General features: G+C 59.7%; 3 protein-coding genes across 5 annotated transcripts; 1 reads left to right on the top strand and 2 right to left on the bottom strand.

Annotated features, from left to right (window-relative positions):
* Window positions 1-113: 113 nt before the first annotated feature.
* Window positions 114-5117, bottom strand: SURF6 (surfeit 6). The gene is made up of 5 exons (XM_082403552.1): window positions 4791-5117; window positions 3248-3445; window positions 2602-2690; window positions 1373-1576; window positions 114-1270 (listed from the first exon to the last, which is right to left on the bottom strand). The coding sequence occupies exons 1-5, from the start codon at window positions 4987-4989 to the stop codon at window positions 791-793; spliced, it is 1170 nt and encodes a 389-aa protein (XP_082259678.1). The 5' UTR covers window positions 4990-5117; the 3' UTR covers window positions 114-790.
* Window positions 5118-6006: 889 nt separating this feature from the next.
* MED22 (mediator complex subunit 22) lies at window positions 6007-11913 on the bottom strand (the record flags this gene model as incomplete). 3 transcript variants are annotated; one of them, XM_082403563.1, is made up of 5 exons in its annotated part: window positions 6007-6794; window positions 9271-9479; window positions 10253-10333; window positions 11310-11429; window positions 11789-11911. In XM_082403563.1, 5 exons carry the CDS (start codon window positions 11909-11911, stop codon window positions 6605-6607), a joined length of 723 nt encoding a protein of 240 aa, XP_082259689.1. In that variant the 3' UTR covers window positions 6007-6604. The 3 variants fall into 3 exon arrangements, with proteins under 3 accessions (XP_082259689.1, XP_082259687.1, XP_082259688.1); XM_082403561.1 differs by lacking the exon at window positions 11310-11429 and having other exon boundaries at window positions 11789-11913; XM_082403562.1 differs by lacking the exons at window positions 11310-11429; window positions 11789-11911 and adding an exon at window positions 11561-11745.
* Window positions 11895-16142, top strand: RPL7A (ribosomal protein L7a). The gene is given in 10 exon segments (XM_082403553.1): window positions 11895-11919; window positions 12556-12788; window positions 12790-12807; window positions 13436-13556; window positions 14108-14257; window positions 14560-14700; window positions 14899-14978; window positions 15299-15429; window positions 15734-15803; window positions 15976-16142. Coding segments are annotated over 10 exon segments (1059 nt in total). The 5' UTR covers window positions 11895-11909; the 3' UTR covers window positions 16081-16142.
* Window positions 16143-16189: the final 47 nt, after the last annotated feature.

Below are 16189 nucleotides of genomic sequence, written 5' to 3'. Positions count from 1 at the left end.
CTTTCGTTACGTGGCGACTTTTTTTTCTACTAGTGCCTTTTACCTTGAAGTCTTTTTCTTATAATACAACCACACCAGCTTCCTTTGGGTTACCATCTGTTTCTTAACTGGAGTTTAGGCAAAAGAATTTTATTAAGTTTTACTGAAATATAATCCACATACCATTAAATTCACTGAGTTTTGTCCCGTGCACTCATCCCGGCTGCCTGCGGGCGTGGACTTAACCGGGCCTCTGACTGTGCACCCTCCATCGGCCTCGCTCGGTTCTAGGTTTTACTCTTTCTCTCCTGCCTCCCCCTAGATCGGTAACTGTCTACCCCACTCCGCTGTTCCTCCTGCTCATTCACTAACACCATTTCTATCTTTTAGTGGTTACCTTAGGATTTTTAATGTGCACGTTTACCTTAAATTCTAGGTTTCACCCACCTTCGAAATTAACTTCGAATAACTCAATTCCAGGCAGCCTGAGGACGGCCCCACCTTCTCCCAGTTACCGAGCCCGTCAACTCCACTTCAGCTCAGGCTACAGGAGCTGGGTTTTGTCCTTTCCAAGTGAGTTTGGGGCAGACACAGCAGTTCCTGCTCCTGTGAACACGGGAGAGGAAGAGGGCGCCAGGGAAGCCCCCCCAGACGCCCCCTCCCTCCTCACTGCACCCTCGCCCCCCAACCCCGCAACCTTCAGGGAGCGCTCCGGCCTCACAAGAGGAGCCTAGAGCCCGGATCTGGGTCACCCCTCCCCCGGATCTGAAGGCTCTTAAGCACGCGGCGGCGTCCGCTCTCCGCCGGGCCCTCAGGCCAGGCCGGCCCGCTCCAGGTCCTGGGGCAGGATGCGGCCCTTCTTGCGGGCCTTCTCCAGGCGCCGCTCGGCCCTGGCCGCCTTCTTCTCGCGCAAGTTCTGCCGCCGCCTGTCCTGCCGCCGCTGCATCTTCCCCACCACGTGCGCCGTGCGCTTCTCCCACGCGCGCTGCCGCTGCGCCCGCCGCTTCTCCTTGCGCTTCAGGGCCTCCTGCAGCAGGCGCTCGTCGTCGCGGATCTTCACGCCCTCGGCCTTGTACAGCACGTTGGTCCACTGCATCTTGGCCTCGAGCTCCCGGGCCTGGCCCGCGTCCTGGTCCCGCAGCTCCTCCAGCCGGGCCCGCCGCGCCTGCAGGCGCTCCAGCAGCTGTCGGTAGTTCCTGCCCGTCAGCGGCGTCAGGTTCCCCTTCAGCTTCTGCCTCTTCTCCTTCCTGCGCTGCGCCTTGCTGCCCGGCTCCTCCTCGCTCACCTCCACCTCGGGGGAAGAGGGCGACGTGAGCCGAGCGCCGCTTCCCGCCCGCCCGGGGCCCGCGCACTGCGGCCACCTCCGCCCGCCCGACGGCCACGCGGTGCTCACCTTATTGAAGAGCAGCCCCGGCCGGGCCTGCGCCTCCTCGCGGGGCGCCTCGGGAGGCGGCTCAGCGGCCTCCGTCCCCTCGGGGGCCTTGGCCGCCTTCTCCTTTGCTCTCAGCTCCCTCCGCTTCCTCTTCTTCCGGTCGCGCTCCTGCTTCCTCCGGCGTCGTTTCTCCGAAGCGGCGGGAGACAACTCCCCGGCGCTGCCCTGCGGCGCAAGCAGGTGCTCGCTCGTAAGCTTCTCCCAACCGCGGGGCCCCCAGCCTGGCACATGGAATCAGGGCAGGAAAAAGGGCCCGCCACGTGCAGCATTCCACCCGGAGGTGACCTGGCACCCAAAGTGCACCCAAAACAGGGACAAGGGGACCCCGTGAGAACCATGCCTTCTGGATCCCAGGCATCTACCATACTAGGGCACTTCCCAAACATGGTGCCTCTAAGTCTCCCCAATGACCCAATAAGGGACCTGTGATCCTCCATCATTTCAGAGACAAGGACAGGGGGCTCAGCCAAGGCCACCACCCAGATCTTGGCGTTGGGTCAGAACACTGCACCCGTGCAGACCAGTGCACGATTCTGACCCCTGCGGGGCAGACAAGAGTGCTCTGGACCACTGCAGGAAGGCAGGGCCCTCGGGCCTGTCCCAGGGGCCAGGGGACTGTCCCCACACAGCAGGAGGCTTGGGGGAGGGCCCCAGGAAAAGGGGGGGTGGCGATGCCACCGCGCTGAGGCTGGTTGAGGTCCTGGAGCGTCCCATGGCTGTCACCTCGGGCTGGTCACCTCATCTCAGGCCCTGGCTTACCTCACAGGGCCGTCGAGCATTTAGACGGACAAACGTGCAGGAATTGTCGCCCAGTGTGGGTGTGTTAGCAAAATCAGCTTCCCTGAGGGAAGAGGCTGAGCCTCTCTCCAAGGCCGCAGAACAGAAGAGCCAGAAGCTCAGTGTGGCCAGCAGGAGGAGGACCCTGGGGACCGAGCTCCACAAGATGACAAGAACTACACCTGACGTCTTGCAGAAGAGAGCTGCCGAGGCCCTGGCAGCACCCGCTGCAGGGGCGGGAACAGGGGCTGACCGCCCCCCCACCGCCCTGTCAGCCCCATCCCCCCACCCCCCGCCCTGTCAGCCCCATAACAGCTGGCAGAGCTGGGGCCAACCTCAGCAAGCACCTGGGCGTCTTCTCTCCAGGCAGGGTGCGGAAACCACCACAGGACCCAGATGTCTCCTCCACCTACCTGGCCCTGTGCCTCCCGGATCTTCTCATGCAGGCGCTGCCGCAGAACGTCCAAAGCAAATAAAGAGCCAGGCTCGTTGGCCAGGCCATCTGCAAAGAAGCAGTCACAGAACCAAAAGGAGACTCCCCCACGCCCCGACCTTCCTGTGCCCTCCCCAAGGGGCCAGCTTCGAAGCCAATGTCTCCATACACTGCCCCCTCCAGTGACCACTCATGAATCTGCAGGTCAGTTCCAGTGAATTCTACCCTACCTCTTCAAGCTGGATTGGCCTCCAGGACAGGACGTCCTCATGTAGTGCGGGCCAAACCCATCTCCCACTTCTTCCAACTTCTGCAGTGCCCCCCAGACCCAGAGGCAGCTCTCGCAACACCACTTCAGAGACGTGAGGGCAGTAAAGCTCTTCAAGCCAAGCTGCTCCAGGACCTCAGTGGGACATGGCCTTGCCCCTCGCCATCCCAGTTACTATGTGGCCTGAAACTACTGTGCACTTCCTGAGATTCCCATCCACCCCCAGAGGCCCCGTGATCTGTCCTCTGAAAACACGTTCTTCGGGAAGTCTCACGCTATCTGATCATGCCGTTACGACCAGAGAGGACCACGTTTATATCTGTCCCAGATCTCAGTCGACCCTGCCCATCCCCCTCACCTGCAGGGGCCCCGGTGGAGCTGGAGGCCTCCTCCTTCTTCTCCTTGGCTGCCACTGGCGTCCTGGCTTGAGACTGCTCCGCAGGGGCCTGGGCCTTGGGTTCTGCAGTCTTCTCCTCCCGCTCCCGGCATTTCTTCTGTGCTCTCTTCCTCTTCTTTTTGGGGGGCCCAGCAGCTTCTGAGACTTGAGTTTTGCCAGCTGAAACACAAAATGAGAAAGGGCTGCCAACCCAATCCCTGTGACCCATTCAATAGGTAGGAAAGTCCTGCAAAGCCTTTGGTCCTAGAAGAATGGCAAAAGCTAATCGGGATGGGGGTTACGGAGACCCTCATCCGTTGAGCTCAGAGCCACAAACTTCCTAGAAAGCAGACTAGCCACACTCATCAAAACCCTGAAAAACATCCACACGCTGACCCAGCAGTCTGCTTGTGAGAACTCATTCTGGGTATGCAGAAAGACGTGGCCTCAGCATGTTCACCATAACATCCTTTTTTGAGTGAAAAACTAGGAAAACCTAAATATCCATCTACAGCGATAATGATGGCACCGCCAGAAAACAAACTATGATGTACCCAACAAAAAATAATGGCATAGGCTTTCATTTTAACAGATTGAGAGGGAATTCTCTGGCGGTCCAGTGGTTAGGACTCCGCGCTCTCACTGCCGAGGGCCTGGGTTCAATCCGTGGTCGGGGACCTAAGATCCCACAAGTGTGTGTGTGGGGGGAGGGCAGAAAATGTTTACATTCTAAAAGGAAAATGAGAATTGAGTACACAAAGTAGGAGCCAAATTGTTTCAGTGAGAAATACTCAGAAAAAGTTTTAGAAAAATACAGATCTAACTAGTAACTGAGTGATAAAAAAATTCACTTAACTTTATTTTTCTATGATGAACATATTTTCCTTGTATAAAAAGAAAAGGTCGTTTTCCCTCTGGTAGGTCCATGGCAGACGCTGCCACTCTCCCCTCCTCTGCTCCAGGGAAGGCCAGTTATTGTCTGTTTCACCTACTTGTGTATCTGCCTTCTGAGGGGGCCCTTGTCACCACTGCCGTGTAAACTCCCATTAGCAGAAGCCATCTTCTTCCTTCCTTCTCCCCACACCACCACCAGGCCCATAGTAATGGGCTGAAAAAGTAATTTTTTCATCATCACTCATACCTGTCTTCCCACCCAGCGTGGAGAGCTGGCTAAGCCTGTTCACGATGCCCAACGGCAGAGCAACCGTTCCACGGGGTCACCTCCTCCAAACCCCGGCCGAGCTTCCAGCCCGGAGGGCGCACAGCTGAATCTCTCGGACTCCCAGACGGATGCCCCCAACGAGTAAGGGAAATGGCGTTGCCTTTAAGCATCACTTACAATTCTTCCCTCTAGTATTTCACAGGCTTGTTTCACGCATCTACGTGTCTACTCCACCTGAAGGCTACTCAGGTGCGGTGTGGGGCAGACACCGACCTCCGCCGCGGAGGGGAGTGGGGACGCTGGGGGGTGGAGGGGCGCCCTCTTCCGAAGCCCTCCCAGTCCCGGCCGGGGGCTGCGCTTTACCCGACTTGCGCTTCTGTGGCTCGGGGCTGGGCTGGGAGCAGATCTTCTTGGCCAGATTCTGCAGGTAGGCGTCCTTCGCGAGCAGAGAAGCCATGGCTGGAGGTTCGGGGGTCGGGCGGGGCTCGCTCCGGGGTCCTACTCGGGGGGAGGAGAACCGGGGTGCAGCGTCCCGCGCCGACACCGGAAGCCCCAGACACATACACTGCACCTGGCCGGCGCGACCCTCTCCCCTTCCGCTGCGTTCGCCGGAAACCAGCACGTGGGCAGGCGCGGCCGGCCGAGCGCCGAGCAGCCAACGCGCGACGCTCGATTAACCAGGTGGCTCCACCGGAAGAGGCGCGGGGGGCGGGGCGCAAAGCATTATGGGGCGGGGGCGGAGACCGCGCCCGGCACCCGGTAGGTGCTCGGTACCCGTAGGGGCGACAGGAACAGATCCGCAGTAATTCACTCCTCTGGGGGCTCAGACCCCAAGTGGGAGCTGGCGAGACCGCGTTCGTTCAGAAAGGACTGCGCGCCGGGCAGGTTCCAAGGCCCCGGGGTACAAGCGGCGAAGAAAACACACAGCAGTGTCCTCCTGAAGTTTATGTTTCAGTGGCGACTGGTAATAAATTCAGAGTGACGTGGCGGGCCGTGGGCTGTCATGTCCTCCGTACACTGGGACGGTGATCTCCCTCTGGGAAGGAGATAAAGCACGCCGGTGACAGGGCTTGGGATTTGATGTCCCGGCTCTTCTGGGGTGACACCCGCTCCCCGCTTTTCAGGTGAGCCTGGCTCCGGGCACTGGGCCTCGCGTTCCACCTGGGTTGAGTCCTGAACCTCCCACTTCACTTCCCAGCTCCATGACCATGAGCACAGCACTTCAACCCCTTCCGAGCCTGTGGTCACCCCTCCCTGAGATGCCAGTAACGAGCACCGACTCGGGGTGCAACCAGAGGCACGACGCCTGGGCCACGTGATATGCAATAATGGCAGCTTTTCATGCATTCACCACACATTAGGGCCCTTCCTAGACAGCTCTTTCTAGGCAATGGAAATGCAGCCATGACTCCAAGCTGACAAAGCCCCTGCTTGCCCAGAGCCCCCCGTGGGGAGAAGGCTGATACGGAGCCCAATGTTGTCCAGGCAGAGCCCAGGGGCTGTTTTCCGACAGCCACGGAGACCAAGGGTGGTCCAAAACTGATTGGGGCTGAGCAAGAAAAGGAACCAACCAAAGCAAAAGGGTGGAGCTGGTTTTATTCAACAGTCTCATTACAAAAATAACCAAAACGTGCGCAGCAGCGGAATTAGGAAGGACCCTGCCTGACTTCTGCAAGAGCGGGCAGCCCCCTTTCCCCACAGCCCTGCAGGGGCAGTCAGCTAGTGCAGGGAGCCTCAGGGCAAGGTAGCGGGCAGAGCTGTGCGTGGGGGCCTGGCCTTGGCTAGTACTGTCCACTCCGAGCACTTGCGTCCTCCAATGTAAACACCTTGCTCAGGGCAGGTCTCCCAATGCTGGCCATCCTCCCTGCCCCGCTGTTAGGTCCTCAACGGGACAAACTATCCTGGAAACTTCCTTCCATCCAGCCAGCCAGGAAGGTAGCAAATAAGAGGTGACGACGAGAGGAAGGATGGGCCACCCTGGCATGGCTGGGGGTACTGCTTCCCCCCAGCACTCCTAGGTGGGCTGTCCCTGGGCTGCCACGGTTCCGAAATAGGCCACCGCGGCTCCCCAAGTGGGCCCCAAGGCTGAAGGGAGTTGAGGCTGTGGTGGGCCCAGAGGGGAGCGCTGGATTTCGCTCCTAAGGTCTAGGGGCCCGGGGACAGGAGCCCGGGGAGGCTCAGGCGTGCTCCGTGGGGCCGGGGCCACCGGCGTGGGAGTGGGCAGGGGCTGCAGCCTGCAGGGGGCCAGCACTGGGCTCCGGGGACGCCGGCAGAGGGACTGAGAGGCCGTCAGCGGAGTCTGTGTCGAGGTCCAGCCTCCAGTAAGCTTCACACAGAGGCAGATCATTAGCTTCGCAAAGACTTGAGCTTTTCCACCACCAGAAACCCAGGGAGAGACAGGAGCAGGAAGAGAGGGAAGCCAGGGAGGGAAAGCGAGACAGAAGCAGAGTTAAGGAAACACAGACCACACCCCAGGCCTGCCTTCCCCTCCTCTCCTCGGTGCCGGCCCCTCCGTCAAGCGGCCTGGCTGAGGGCGAGGCGCGGGCGGCTGCCCCTGCTTCCGGGTCCTCCGGAGAGTCCGAAAGGGAGCCTTCCGGGACCAGCCACCAGCAGGCTGTGACCTCGGCTGGTCCCTTCCACTGGCCAACCGGTGTCCCTCCTGCCAAGTGGCATTCCTAGTCCCTGCCGCCACCTCCTGTCCTGGCTCCAGCTGCCCTCCTCCTGCAGGGAGCTGCCAGCCTGGCCACACGCTCCCACCAGCTGCAGGAACCAGCGTCCAGAGCTCGCTATGGCCTCCACGGTCCCAACACTTTGCAAGGCCCCTGAGGGCAGAGAGCCTGTCTTCCTTCTGGGTCTGGCCCTGGCTGGGACTCAGCCTGAATGGGGTGGCAGTTAGGAGCAGAGGCCCTGGTGTTGTGTGTGACCTCAAGCAGGCCCCCGGCCCCTTGAACTCAGTCTCCCGTCTCTAGTATGGGGACAGCAGGGCCGGCCTCTCAGGGCGAGGACGCAGGTGACGGGCACGGCTCGTGAAGGCTGTCAAGGGGGCGACTAGAGCATGTCCCGTCCCCACACTTGTCTCGCTGGCTTTCTCCCGAATCCTGCCCTGCCTCTCGCTCCCTCCCTTGCTCCTGCCTTCAGCGTTCAGTCTCAGAAACCATCCTGGACACAGAGCGGAGTCTCAAGGAGAGTGGAGGGCAAGAGGCAGAGAAAGAGCAAATCGTGAGCAGAAAGCAGGGCAGCGAGCGTGGAGATGAGGGTGCAGGCAGCCGGGACGCGCAGGGAGGCCGGAGGACGGGCTGAGCGCTGGTCGCCCGGGTTGGGGGCCGAGCAGGGAGGGGCTGACAGCCCGCTGGCCCAGCCTCAGCCGAGCCCCAGCCACTGACAGGCATTTACAGACGAGAGAGGAACTCAGCCTCTCGAGGCACCGGGAACAGCGGGAAGGGACCCCAGGCCGGACCAGAAAGCCCTCTGGCTGAACCAGAGACTGCCGGGCCCGGAGCCGGGACGTGCGGAGCCTGGCTCTCGGCCCCCTGGGTTCCCCTGCAGCCCTGCCCCTCTGGCCCTCAGCCTCGAGAGGCAGGGCTGAATTGCTGGCCTGCAGCTGCTCAGTCCAGGGGCCTGGCCCTTGGGGGCAGCAGGGGGACAAACACAGGGACATAGGGGACAAGCAGTGCTGTGAGCAACGTCCCCAGCAGGGTCTGAAACCCCCCAGGGACCCACTTGGGACCCCTCTCTGAAGGCCTGGTATGTAGGAGGCACCCACCGCATGTCTGCTGAGCCGTGGGTATCAGGGACTAGAGAAGGCCCCAGAACACTCTGGAAGAGGCTAGACCGCTCCCTCTGGGCAGTGACACTCTGTCCCTTCCCACAAAGGCCAAGATGGGTGGGGACCATGAGGGGTGGCACTGAGTCCAGCGCAGTGAAACCAAGCCCCAGACCACTGGCTCTGGGCGTCTGTGGCCCCAGCATGGCCGCCACGGGACAGAAAGGAGCATTGAACATCCATGACAGGAAGGACACATTTGTCCGGCAAGGGCGAGAGGGGGTGTGGACTCCATGTCTGCCGGACCGAGTCTCGATCTTTCCAAGCTAATGGGGACGGAGATGCGGGGTCTCTCCAGCCTGTTTCCCCAAATGTAAATTACACCTGGACTCTTGATTTCTCAGGGCCCCTCCAGCTCAAACCGCCTCCGGTCTCAGGATTCTGAGTGGCCACACGAGGGCTGGGGTGACAGGTCTTGCTCCTGCTGTATCCCTGGCGCTCAGCATGGGCCTGGCATGCAGGAGGGCTGTGGTCTGGGAACAAGGCTGAGCTGAATGGGAGCTCAGTGGTCCGAGTTCCCAGGCCTGGCTTTCAAGGCCATCCTCTGCTTGGGTTTTCTCCTCCTCCTTCCCAGGAGCCCCCACCCCTGACACCCACGGTGGGTATTCAGTGACACCCCTATGGAACTGCATCCCCGGGCAAGCACTGGAGTCCTGGACATGAGCCTGGGTGGCCAAGAGAGCTAGCCCGGCCTTGGCTGGAATGTTTAGATATTGCTTAGTCAGCTAAGAGGGACAGACAAGCCCCCAGACAGAAATGCTGGCTTGGCCCTCCCAACCCTTGAGGTTCTGTGATTTTCATCCCGATGCCCAGGCCCCGGTAGGCGGCGTAGGTTGTCTGTCGATCAAACGCTCTGACCATGAGGTCTCCTCTGAAACCCAGGCAAAGGGCTCTGTTGCCAAGACCGGGAAGGATTTGGAAAAACAGGACCTTCGGGCTGCCAGGTGGGGCTGGGCCGCCCCTGCTGGCCAGGCCCGGGTCCGCAGGTCCACTCTGCACGGGGTCCAGCCCTATTTGTACCTGGACGAGTAATACTCCTCCTCCAGCTCGTAGAGGTCTATGGAGACCTCGTCCCGCAGGGCGACGAGCTTCCGGTCACACTCCTCCCGCAGAGCTCGCAGCTGCTGGTTGCGCTGGTCGATGGCCTCGTTCACCGACGGGAAGTCGTTGAGGATGAGGAACTGCTTGAGGTCGGACACCAGCTTCATCAGGGACTCGCCGGCTCGGACCTGCGTGGATGGGGACGGGGCAGCACAGTGAGGGACTGACGGCAGCCTGCCTCCGTGTGCTTGACGCTGGGTAAGCCATGGCCTCAGCTGCCTCATCTGCAAAGTGGGACCACGGCACTGACATAGGGTCATTGTGAGAAGTGAGGAAACTAGAGCGTAAGCTATGGGGCGGTGGGGGGCGGGGCAGGGTCCCTGGCACCAAGGCAGGTGCCATCAGCCTCCCGGTCCCCACGCTCCCCTGGCCTCTGTCTTCTGCTTCTGCTGGTACGATCACCAATCTCATGTGTTATTCAAGCCCACACGCTGCTTCTCAAAACCTCAAACCCCAGCTCAAACTACCATCCCATTTAACCTCCTGCCCTGCTCTTCCGCAGGAAGGAGCAGCACATCTGCCAGTTGGGGGGGGGATTCCTTTAGGACCTCGTCCTGTGCATTTTCATCCGGGGGCACAGACCTATGGAAATACTTGGTTGCCCTGCTTGTTCTGTGACATCGAAAGGGATCAAAATGCACGTCCCGTTTCATCTGACCATTTGCTTCCCGCACTTATAAAGAATCTTCAGCGAGGAAGGGGTGATCTCTTTCTAAGCACCGCCCAGCACTCGACAGGGTGGCCGTGGCCGGTTACCTGCCAGCCCCTTACGCGGCTGCCAAGGACAGCCCTCCTCTCGAGCGGAGTCTCCTGAGAAGTGGTTTGCCCCCCACCCAGGGAACCCCAGTGGGGACCACAAGGTTCCTGGAGCCCGGGCTGTCCCCTCCACCTGGTGACTCACGATGTTGGCGGCTCGCACGTGCATCTCGTAATTATCCTGCTCGCCCTGAGTGGCCCTCGACACCTGCGTCTCGTCCTCAATCTGGAGGGCAAACGAGAAAGCCGAGAATGGGCAGGCGCCCCGGCCCTCAGGCACCCCGCGGTGGCAGCATGCCCGCACTCGCCACACCCTGTGGCCTATCGTGCCCTCTGCGCACCGGGCGCTGCCAACCAGACCTCAGGCCGCGTGCACCGTCACCCCCTCTAGCTCTGTTCTAAGGAGATGGCAGGCACCTTCACCAGGACAGTGGATGCCTAAGTACGCCAGCCGCCGTGCCAGGCGCGGGGAGGGGTTGGTCCTGTCTTTTTTGGGGTGTGGAGTCCTGTTCAGCACAGACTGCGTCCCTAGCTCAGGTGCTCACTGACCTGCTAAATGGATCAAGAAAATGACAATGTATTTTTTTAAGTGACCATTTACCGAGTACTTCCTGGGTGCCAGGCACTGTGTTAAGCACTCGACCATCATCTTAGGAAACTCACAGAGGCCTGGACCGCCATCCCTGGTTTACAGGTGGGCAAACCTGAGGCCGGGACAGACCTGAGCCCACTCAAGGTGTCTCAGGCGGTAAACTGCGGAGCCAGGAGTCCTGCCCCGCCTGTAGCCTGTTAGGCCGCTAACTGTCCCAAGCCACCCGCCAGGCCAGGGTCCAGGCAGGGGTCAGGGCACCCTAAGCGGTTAGGAGACAGACTGCCTGGGTTCCCAGCCCTGCCAGTTATTAGCAGAGTGACTCCGGGCAGGTTGGTAAACCTTCTGAGCCTCAGTTTCCCACTCTCAAAAGGGAGAGGAGAACAATGGTACCTGCCCCGTAGAGTTCTTGTGAAGATTAAATGGGATGAGACACAAATGGCCCTCTCGGCTCCGCCTGACACGTGGTGAGCACTAAATAAACTCTAGCTTTCATCGTCACTCTTAATGCTCAAACAAGCCTTACAGGTCTGCAGCGGTCATGCAGAGATCCTGCCCCAATCCGGTCAGCGGGCTTGCCTGACCGGAACCAGACGCTGACCACTCTACCCACCTGGGAGGCCTTCCCCAGCTTCTCTCCCTGACCGCGTGCGTGCGCAGTAGTCCCCACGGTAACCGCTTTACACAGATAAACTCCTCCAGTCATCACAAGGACCCTACGATGCAGCGGAAACTGAGGCACTGAGAAGTCAAGACCTCATCCAAGCCCTTGCTGCTAGTAAGTGATGCTGGACATTGGATCCTGGCAATGTGACTGGAGTCCCCTACAACCGCCTCACCAGGACCTGTAATTGGCCAGTTTACCTGTTGACCTGTTTGTTATTGTCAATCCCCTTGTGGCTCTCCCAGATGTTCTCCCCATGGGGACAAGGGTTCACTGGTGTATGGCCATCACCTGGCCCGGAGCAGCCATGTTGAGTGGGTGCTGTTGAAAGCGGACACCCTGGCTCCACTCACCACTGTCCACAATCTCTAGACACTGCTACTTCCCTTGGTCTCAGAAGGGGCAGCAGACCGGCGGCCCCCACCCACCTTGGCGGTCTTGATGATCTCGGTGAAGTTGTCCATGATGGACTTGACGTCATCCTTGAGCCGCTTGTTGTAAGACTGCAGCAGCGTCTCCTTGCTTTGCGGCAGGGCTCTCTGCTGGGCCATGGCGGGGCCTCAGGCACGGCAGGGGGCACCTGGGACCCAGAGTCTGGTGTGAGCGGGCGAACCCCAGCCTCCCACCCTCCAGGCCCCCGCCTCGGCAGGACCCGCAGCTCTCCGGGGACTCCCTTTCTGCCAAACACACTCGTCCAAGCATCCGCACACAGTGCACTGCGGCGTCTCCTCCGGCCCGCGTCCTTTCCCCGGGACCCCGACGACACCCTGCTGGGCTCCGGCGCAGCCTTCTCAGAGGCCAGGCCCACGCACGTCCCCACCTGCCCTGGCCAGCCGCTTCCCCGCCAGCACTTCTGCCCTACTCCTCACCCGAGGAGCCGCTCGGATCCTACCCCACCTCCTCCAAACGCACTTGGCCTTCACCCCCAATCAGCCGCCCTCGTCTCCACGCCGGGACCCCCGGGGGCCGCCCCACGAGACTTCTGGGCTCCTCCGCTCCGGGGTCTCTGCTGAGACCACCCTCCCGCCCCGCGCCAGGTGCCTCCGGGCTGCGCGTGCTCCGGTCCGGGTGGCCCCCCGACCGAACTCGCGGTTTTTAAGCCACTTTGGAGTAAATCGCACGAGAAGGACGCCGACACCGCCGCCACGCCGCCCCAACGCCCACACCTGGTCCGCAGAGCCGGGGACCGGCGGGTACCTGGCCAGGGCGGGCTGGGGACGAGAGCGCGCCCCTCCGGAGAAGTCCCGGCTCCCTGGCGCCTCTCCGCGCCCCTTTCCAGCAGCTCGGACCCGTCGCCCGGCTCTAGGCACTGCCCGCCGGGCGGGAGAAAGTTCTGTCGCTTTAAATCCGAAATCCCGCGCAGGCTTCCGTTCTCGCGATCTCCGAGGTCGCATACATATTACCCACAATTCCCTCTCCTTTCTTTCTCCGCCAACCGTTCAAGATGGTGAGTACTCTTGGTGCCCGCGATGTTGGCATTCGGATCTGGGCTCTATCCGCTGCCATCCTTCTCCAGGCGTGACCCCGCAGGGATCCGTCCACCGCCCAGCGCGAGAGGAGCCCCGCGGGGCCTCGCCCAGAGGCACTGGGGCCGGATAGACTCCTCGGCAGCCGGGCTGGGGGAGGAGGCGGAGGATCCGGGGAGCGCAGCGCCGCCATGCGGGGCTCGGGCCTGACAGGCTGAGGCACTCCAGCGCCCCGGGGGCTCTTCCGTCCCGGGGGCCGCCAGGGGTCTTGGGCAGGGGGTTCTCAGTCTGTCTGCCTCTGCTGTTTGGAGCCCGCCGGACTCCGAAAGGGGCCGCGGGGCTGTCGAGGCTCGTGCAGATGATGTGAAAGAATATTTGCTATCTGAGTGATGGTGAGGACGTCCCTAACCACCAAGATCGCTGATGCACGAGCCGGGGGGCGGTCGCCGGGCTCGCGGCGCCTGCGGCTGGGGCCAGGTTTGCTCACGGGGATGCTTGGGGCCGGCCCGCCGCGCGCTCTCGTCTTCGGGAAGCCGGCCCGGGACCCACCCCTCTTCAGAGAGACTGTTGGGGAGGCGGCGGTTGAACTGGGTGTTTCTTTTCGCCCAGCCGAAGGGAAAGAAGGCCAAGGGCAAGAAGGTGGCCCCGGCCCCTGCTGTGGTGAAGAAGCAGGAGGCCAAGAAGGTGGTCAACCCCTTGTTCGAGAAAAGGCCCAAGAATTTTGGCATTGGTGAGTAGGAGACGGTAGATGTTGCAAACGGCTGCTTAAATGGTACCCCCCAACGAAGAAAAGCAGTTTATCGAACAGAAGGTTATGTCTTGGCCTTGTTAGAATTCAGTGGGTTTGGAGTCGAGGCTACGTGGATGGGGATTCTCGCGTTTTTGCCGCTTTCTAGCTGTAACCCGGCTCGGTTCTTAACCTCTTCCTCTGAGAGGGGGCGATGACGGCGCACCTGAGCGTGTGGCAGCGTGGAGCCCAGGTACTGGCCGTTGGGATTCAGCTTGGCCGTCACACGACTAGCTCTGCCAGAGCAGAGGCCATGGGACCGCGGTTCTGACGTACGCCTTGGCTGCTCGTTGAATGAGGAGAGGTGTCGCTAGTCTCTTCTGTGGTCCTAGGTGTTTGTGTGCAGGTGACGCGAAAGAACGTTTGCTGTCTGAGAGGTGGTGATGCCATCTTAAAGCACCGAGATCGCTGATGCACCGGCGCCCTTCTGCGTGGCCCTGAACACGAGCTTGACGAGGAGCTTGAGCCTCACGGTGTTGCCCTTTACTCCTCAGGACAGGACATCCAGCCCAAAAGGGACCTCACCCGCTTTGTCAAATGGCCCCGCTACATCCGCCTGCAGCGGCAAAGGGCTATCCTCTATAAGCGGCTGAAAGTGCCGCCCGCGATTAACCAGTTCACCCAGGCCTTGGACCGCCAAACAGGTGGGGTTCTGTGGCAGAAAAGCAACGCTGGGGAGGGATTTCTTGGGCGTGGTCGCCACCTTTACTTGGACACTGGCAGAGCTGAGGCCTGTAAAGGGGCAGTGGGTATTTTCAGTACGTTCGCTTGTTAAAACTTAGGATTCCGGGTCTAGTTTCCAGAACGTGATATACTAAAGAGATACCGTATATGATCTGAGATCTCTTGAACCGCGGTTGTATTCGGGACAGTGACCTAGCATTTGTGACGGTTAAGTGACGTTAAGCTTTTAAACTATCAACCTGAACTGGCGGTCTCTTTTCAGCTACTCAACTGCTTAAGCTGGCCCACAAGTACAGACCAGAGACAAAGCAAGAGAAGAAGCAGAGGTTGCTGGCCCGAGCTGAGAAGAAAGCTGCAGGCAAAGGGGATGTCCCCACCAAGAGGCCACCCGTCCTCCGAGCAGGTGAGTGGGCCCCTCCTTGACGAGGGTGAGTGGTGGGGCAGGCTCTTGGCGATGATGCATGAATTTCTTCACCTGGAATCACTGTGAAGAGTAAAATCCGAGCTTTTTAACCCTGAGTCATAGCGGGGCCCCCGGTACAAGTGCTTTTGTGCCCAGCAGCCCCACCCCTCTGCCACGCAGACTGGTTGTATGTTCTAGGGGTTAATACTGTCACCACCTTGGTGGAGAACAAGAAGGCTCAGCTGGTGGTCATCGCACATGACGTGGATCCCATCGAGGTATGTGTGACTTGTTCTCAAGCGTCGACTGCTGGCCTTAGACAGGTTGGGTCCTCGTTTGTACCAGGAAGATAACTCAAAGCCAAATACCGGGTCTGGCAGAGGCTGTCGCAGGGTGGCGAGGACTGTCAGCTTTCCGTCTGAGGACGTCCTGGCAAGGGACCCACCTGGTGGCTGTTGCAATGATGTGACACTCTCACTGAACTAAACCTTGAAGTACAAGTGCAGGAGCTTTTTAACCCTGAGCAATCGCTGCCACGTTAGCTTCTAAGTTACTGCTTCTGCTCAGAATACTCTCCAGAGCTAACGCTGTCTTCCAGCTGGTGGTCTTCCTGCCTGCCCTGTGCCGTAAGATGGGGGTCCCCTACTGCATCATCAAGGGCAAGGCCAGGCTGGGGCGTCTGGTCCACAGGAAGACCTGCACCACCGTGGCCTTCACACAAGTCAACTCGTAAGTGTGCAGTGTAGCCCAGAATTCCCGAGAGTCACTAGGGGACAACCTTCTCCCCCGCCCCGCCCCCCCACCAAGTTTGCTTAGTTTCTCGGGATCTTTACCTTAAAGACCAACTTTAAAAGAATCCTTTTTTGAACTTTTGCCGATGATGGTTATGAATTTCTTCACCTGAATAAACCATGTTGTCATGTTGTATCTGAGGCAGAAGGTTTGTGTTGGAGCTAAAAAGGAAGTCGCTGTTTTCTGGAAGGGTAACTGAGAGGCCAATGACCCACACACATTTTTCTCTCTGCCTTGTTAGGGAAGACAAAGGTGCTCTGGCTAAGCTGGTGGAAGCCATCAGGACCAATTACAACGACAGATATGATGAGGTAGGTAGCACACTCATACAGAATACTGTCTTTGGGTAAGTTGCATTTTTAGTCAGAAACTGGCTGGCTCTCAGCTCTTTCTGAGCAGTTGTATTTGCCAGTCAACTTGGAACAACCCAATAGAAGTGCATGAAATGACCCGCCAAGCTGACTGCCTGTCTTCTTGTTACAGATCCGCCGTCACTGGGGAGGCAACGTCCTGGGTCCCAAATCAGTGGCTCGCATCGCCAAGCTGGAAAAGGCAAAGGCCAAAGAACTGGCCACCAAACTGGGCTAAGTGTACACTATTGATTTTTCTGTACATAAAAATAATAATAATTAAAAAAAATCTCCTCTTCAGCCAGCGTTGGGCATTTTGGGCTAAAAGTTTGGGACAGTGACAGGTA

Source organism: Balaenoptera borealis (assembly GCF_965194805.1).
Source record: "Balaenoptera borealis genome assembly, chromosome: 8".
Classification (NCBI taxonomy): domain Eukaryota; kingdom Metazoa; phylum Chordata; class Mammalia; order Artiodactyla; family Balaenopteridae; genus Balaenoptera; species Balaenoptera borealis.
Note: the sequence above shows the minus strand (reverse complement) of the source record. Positions and strands in the feature narration are given on the sequence as shown.

What these genes read in the sequence shown, in the direction of transcription:
- SURF6 (XM_082403552.1), bottom strand. Translation starts at nt 4,989, where the DNA reads ATGTGTCTGGGGCTTCCGGTGTCGGCGCGGGACGCTGCACCCCGGTTC. An exon ending in TCCGGGAGGCACAGGGCCAG is followed by an intron (nt 1,577 to 2,601) that starts GTAGGTGGAGGA and finishes CTTGCGCCGCAG; the next exon opens with GGCAGCGCCGGGGAGTTGTC. An exon ending in CGGGGCTGCTCTTCAATAAG is followed by an intron (nt 1,271 to 1,372) that starts GTGAGCACCGCG and finishes TCTTCCCCCGAG; the next exon opens with GTGGAGGTGAGCGAGGAGGA.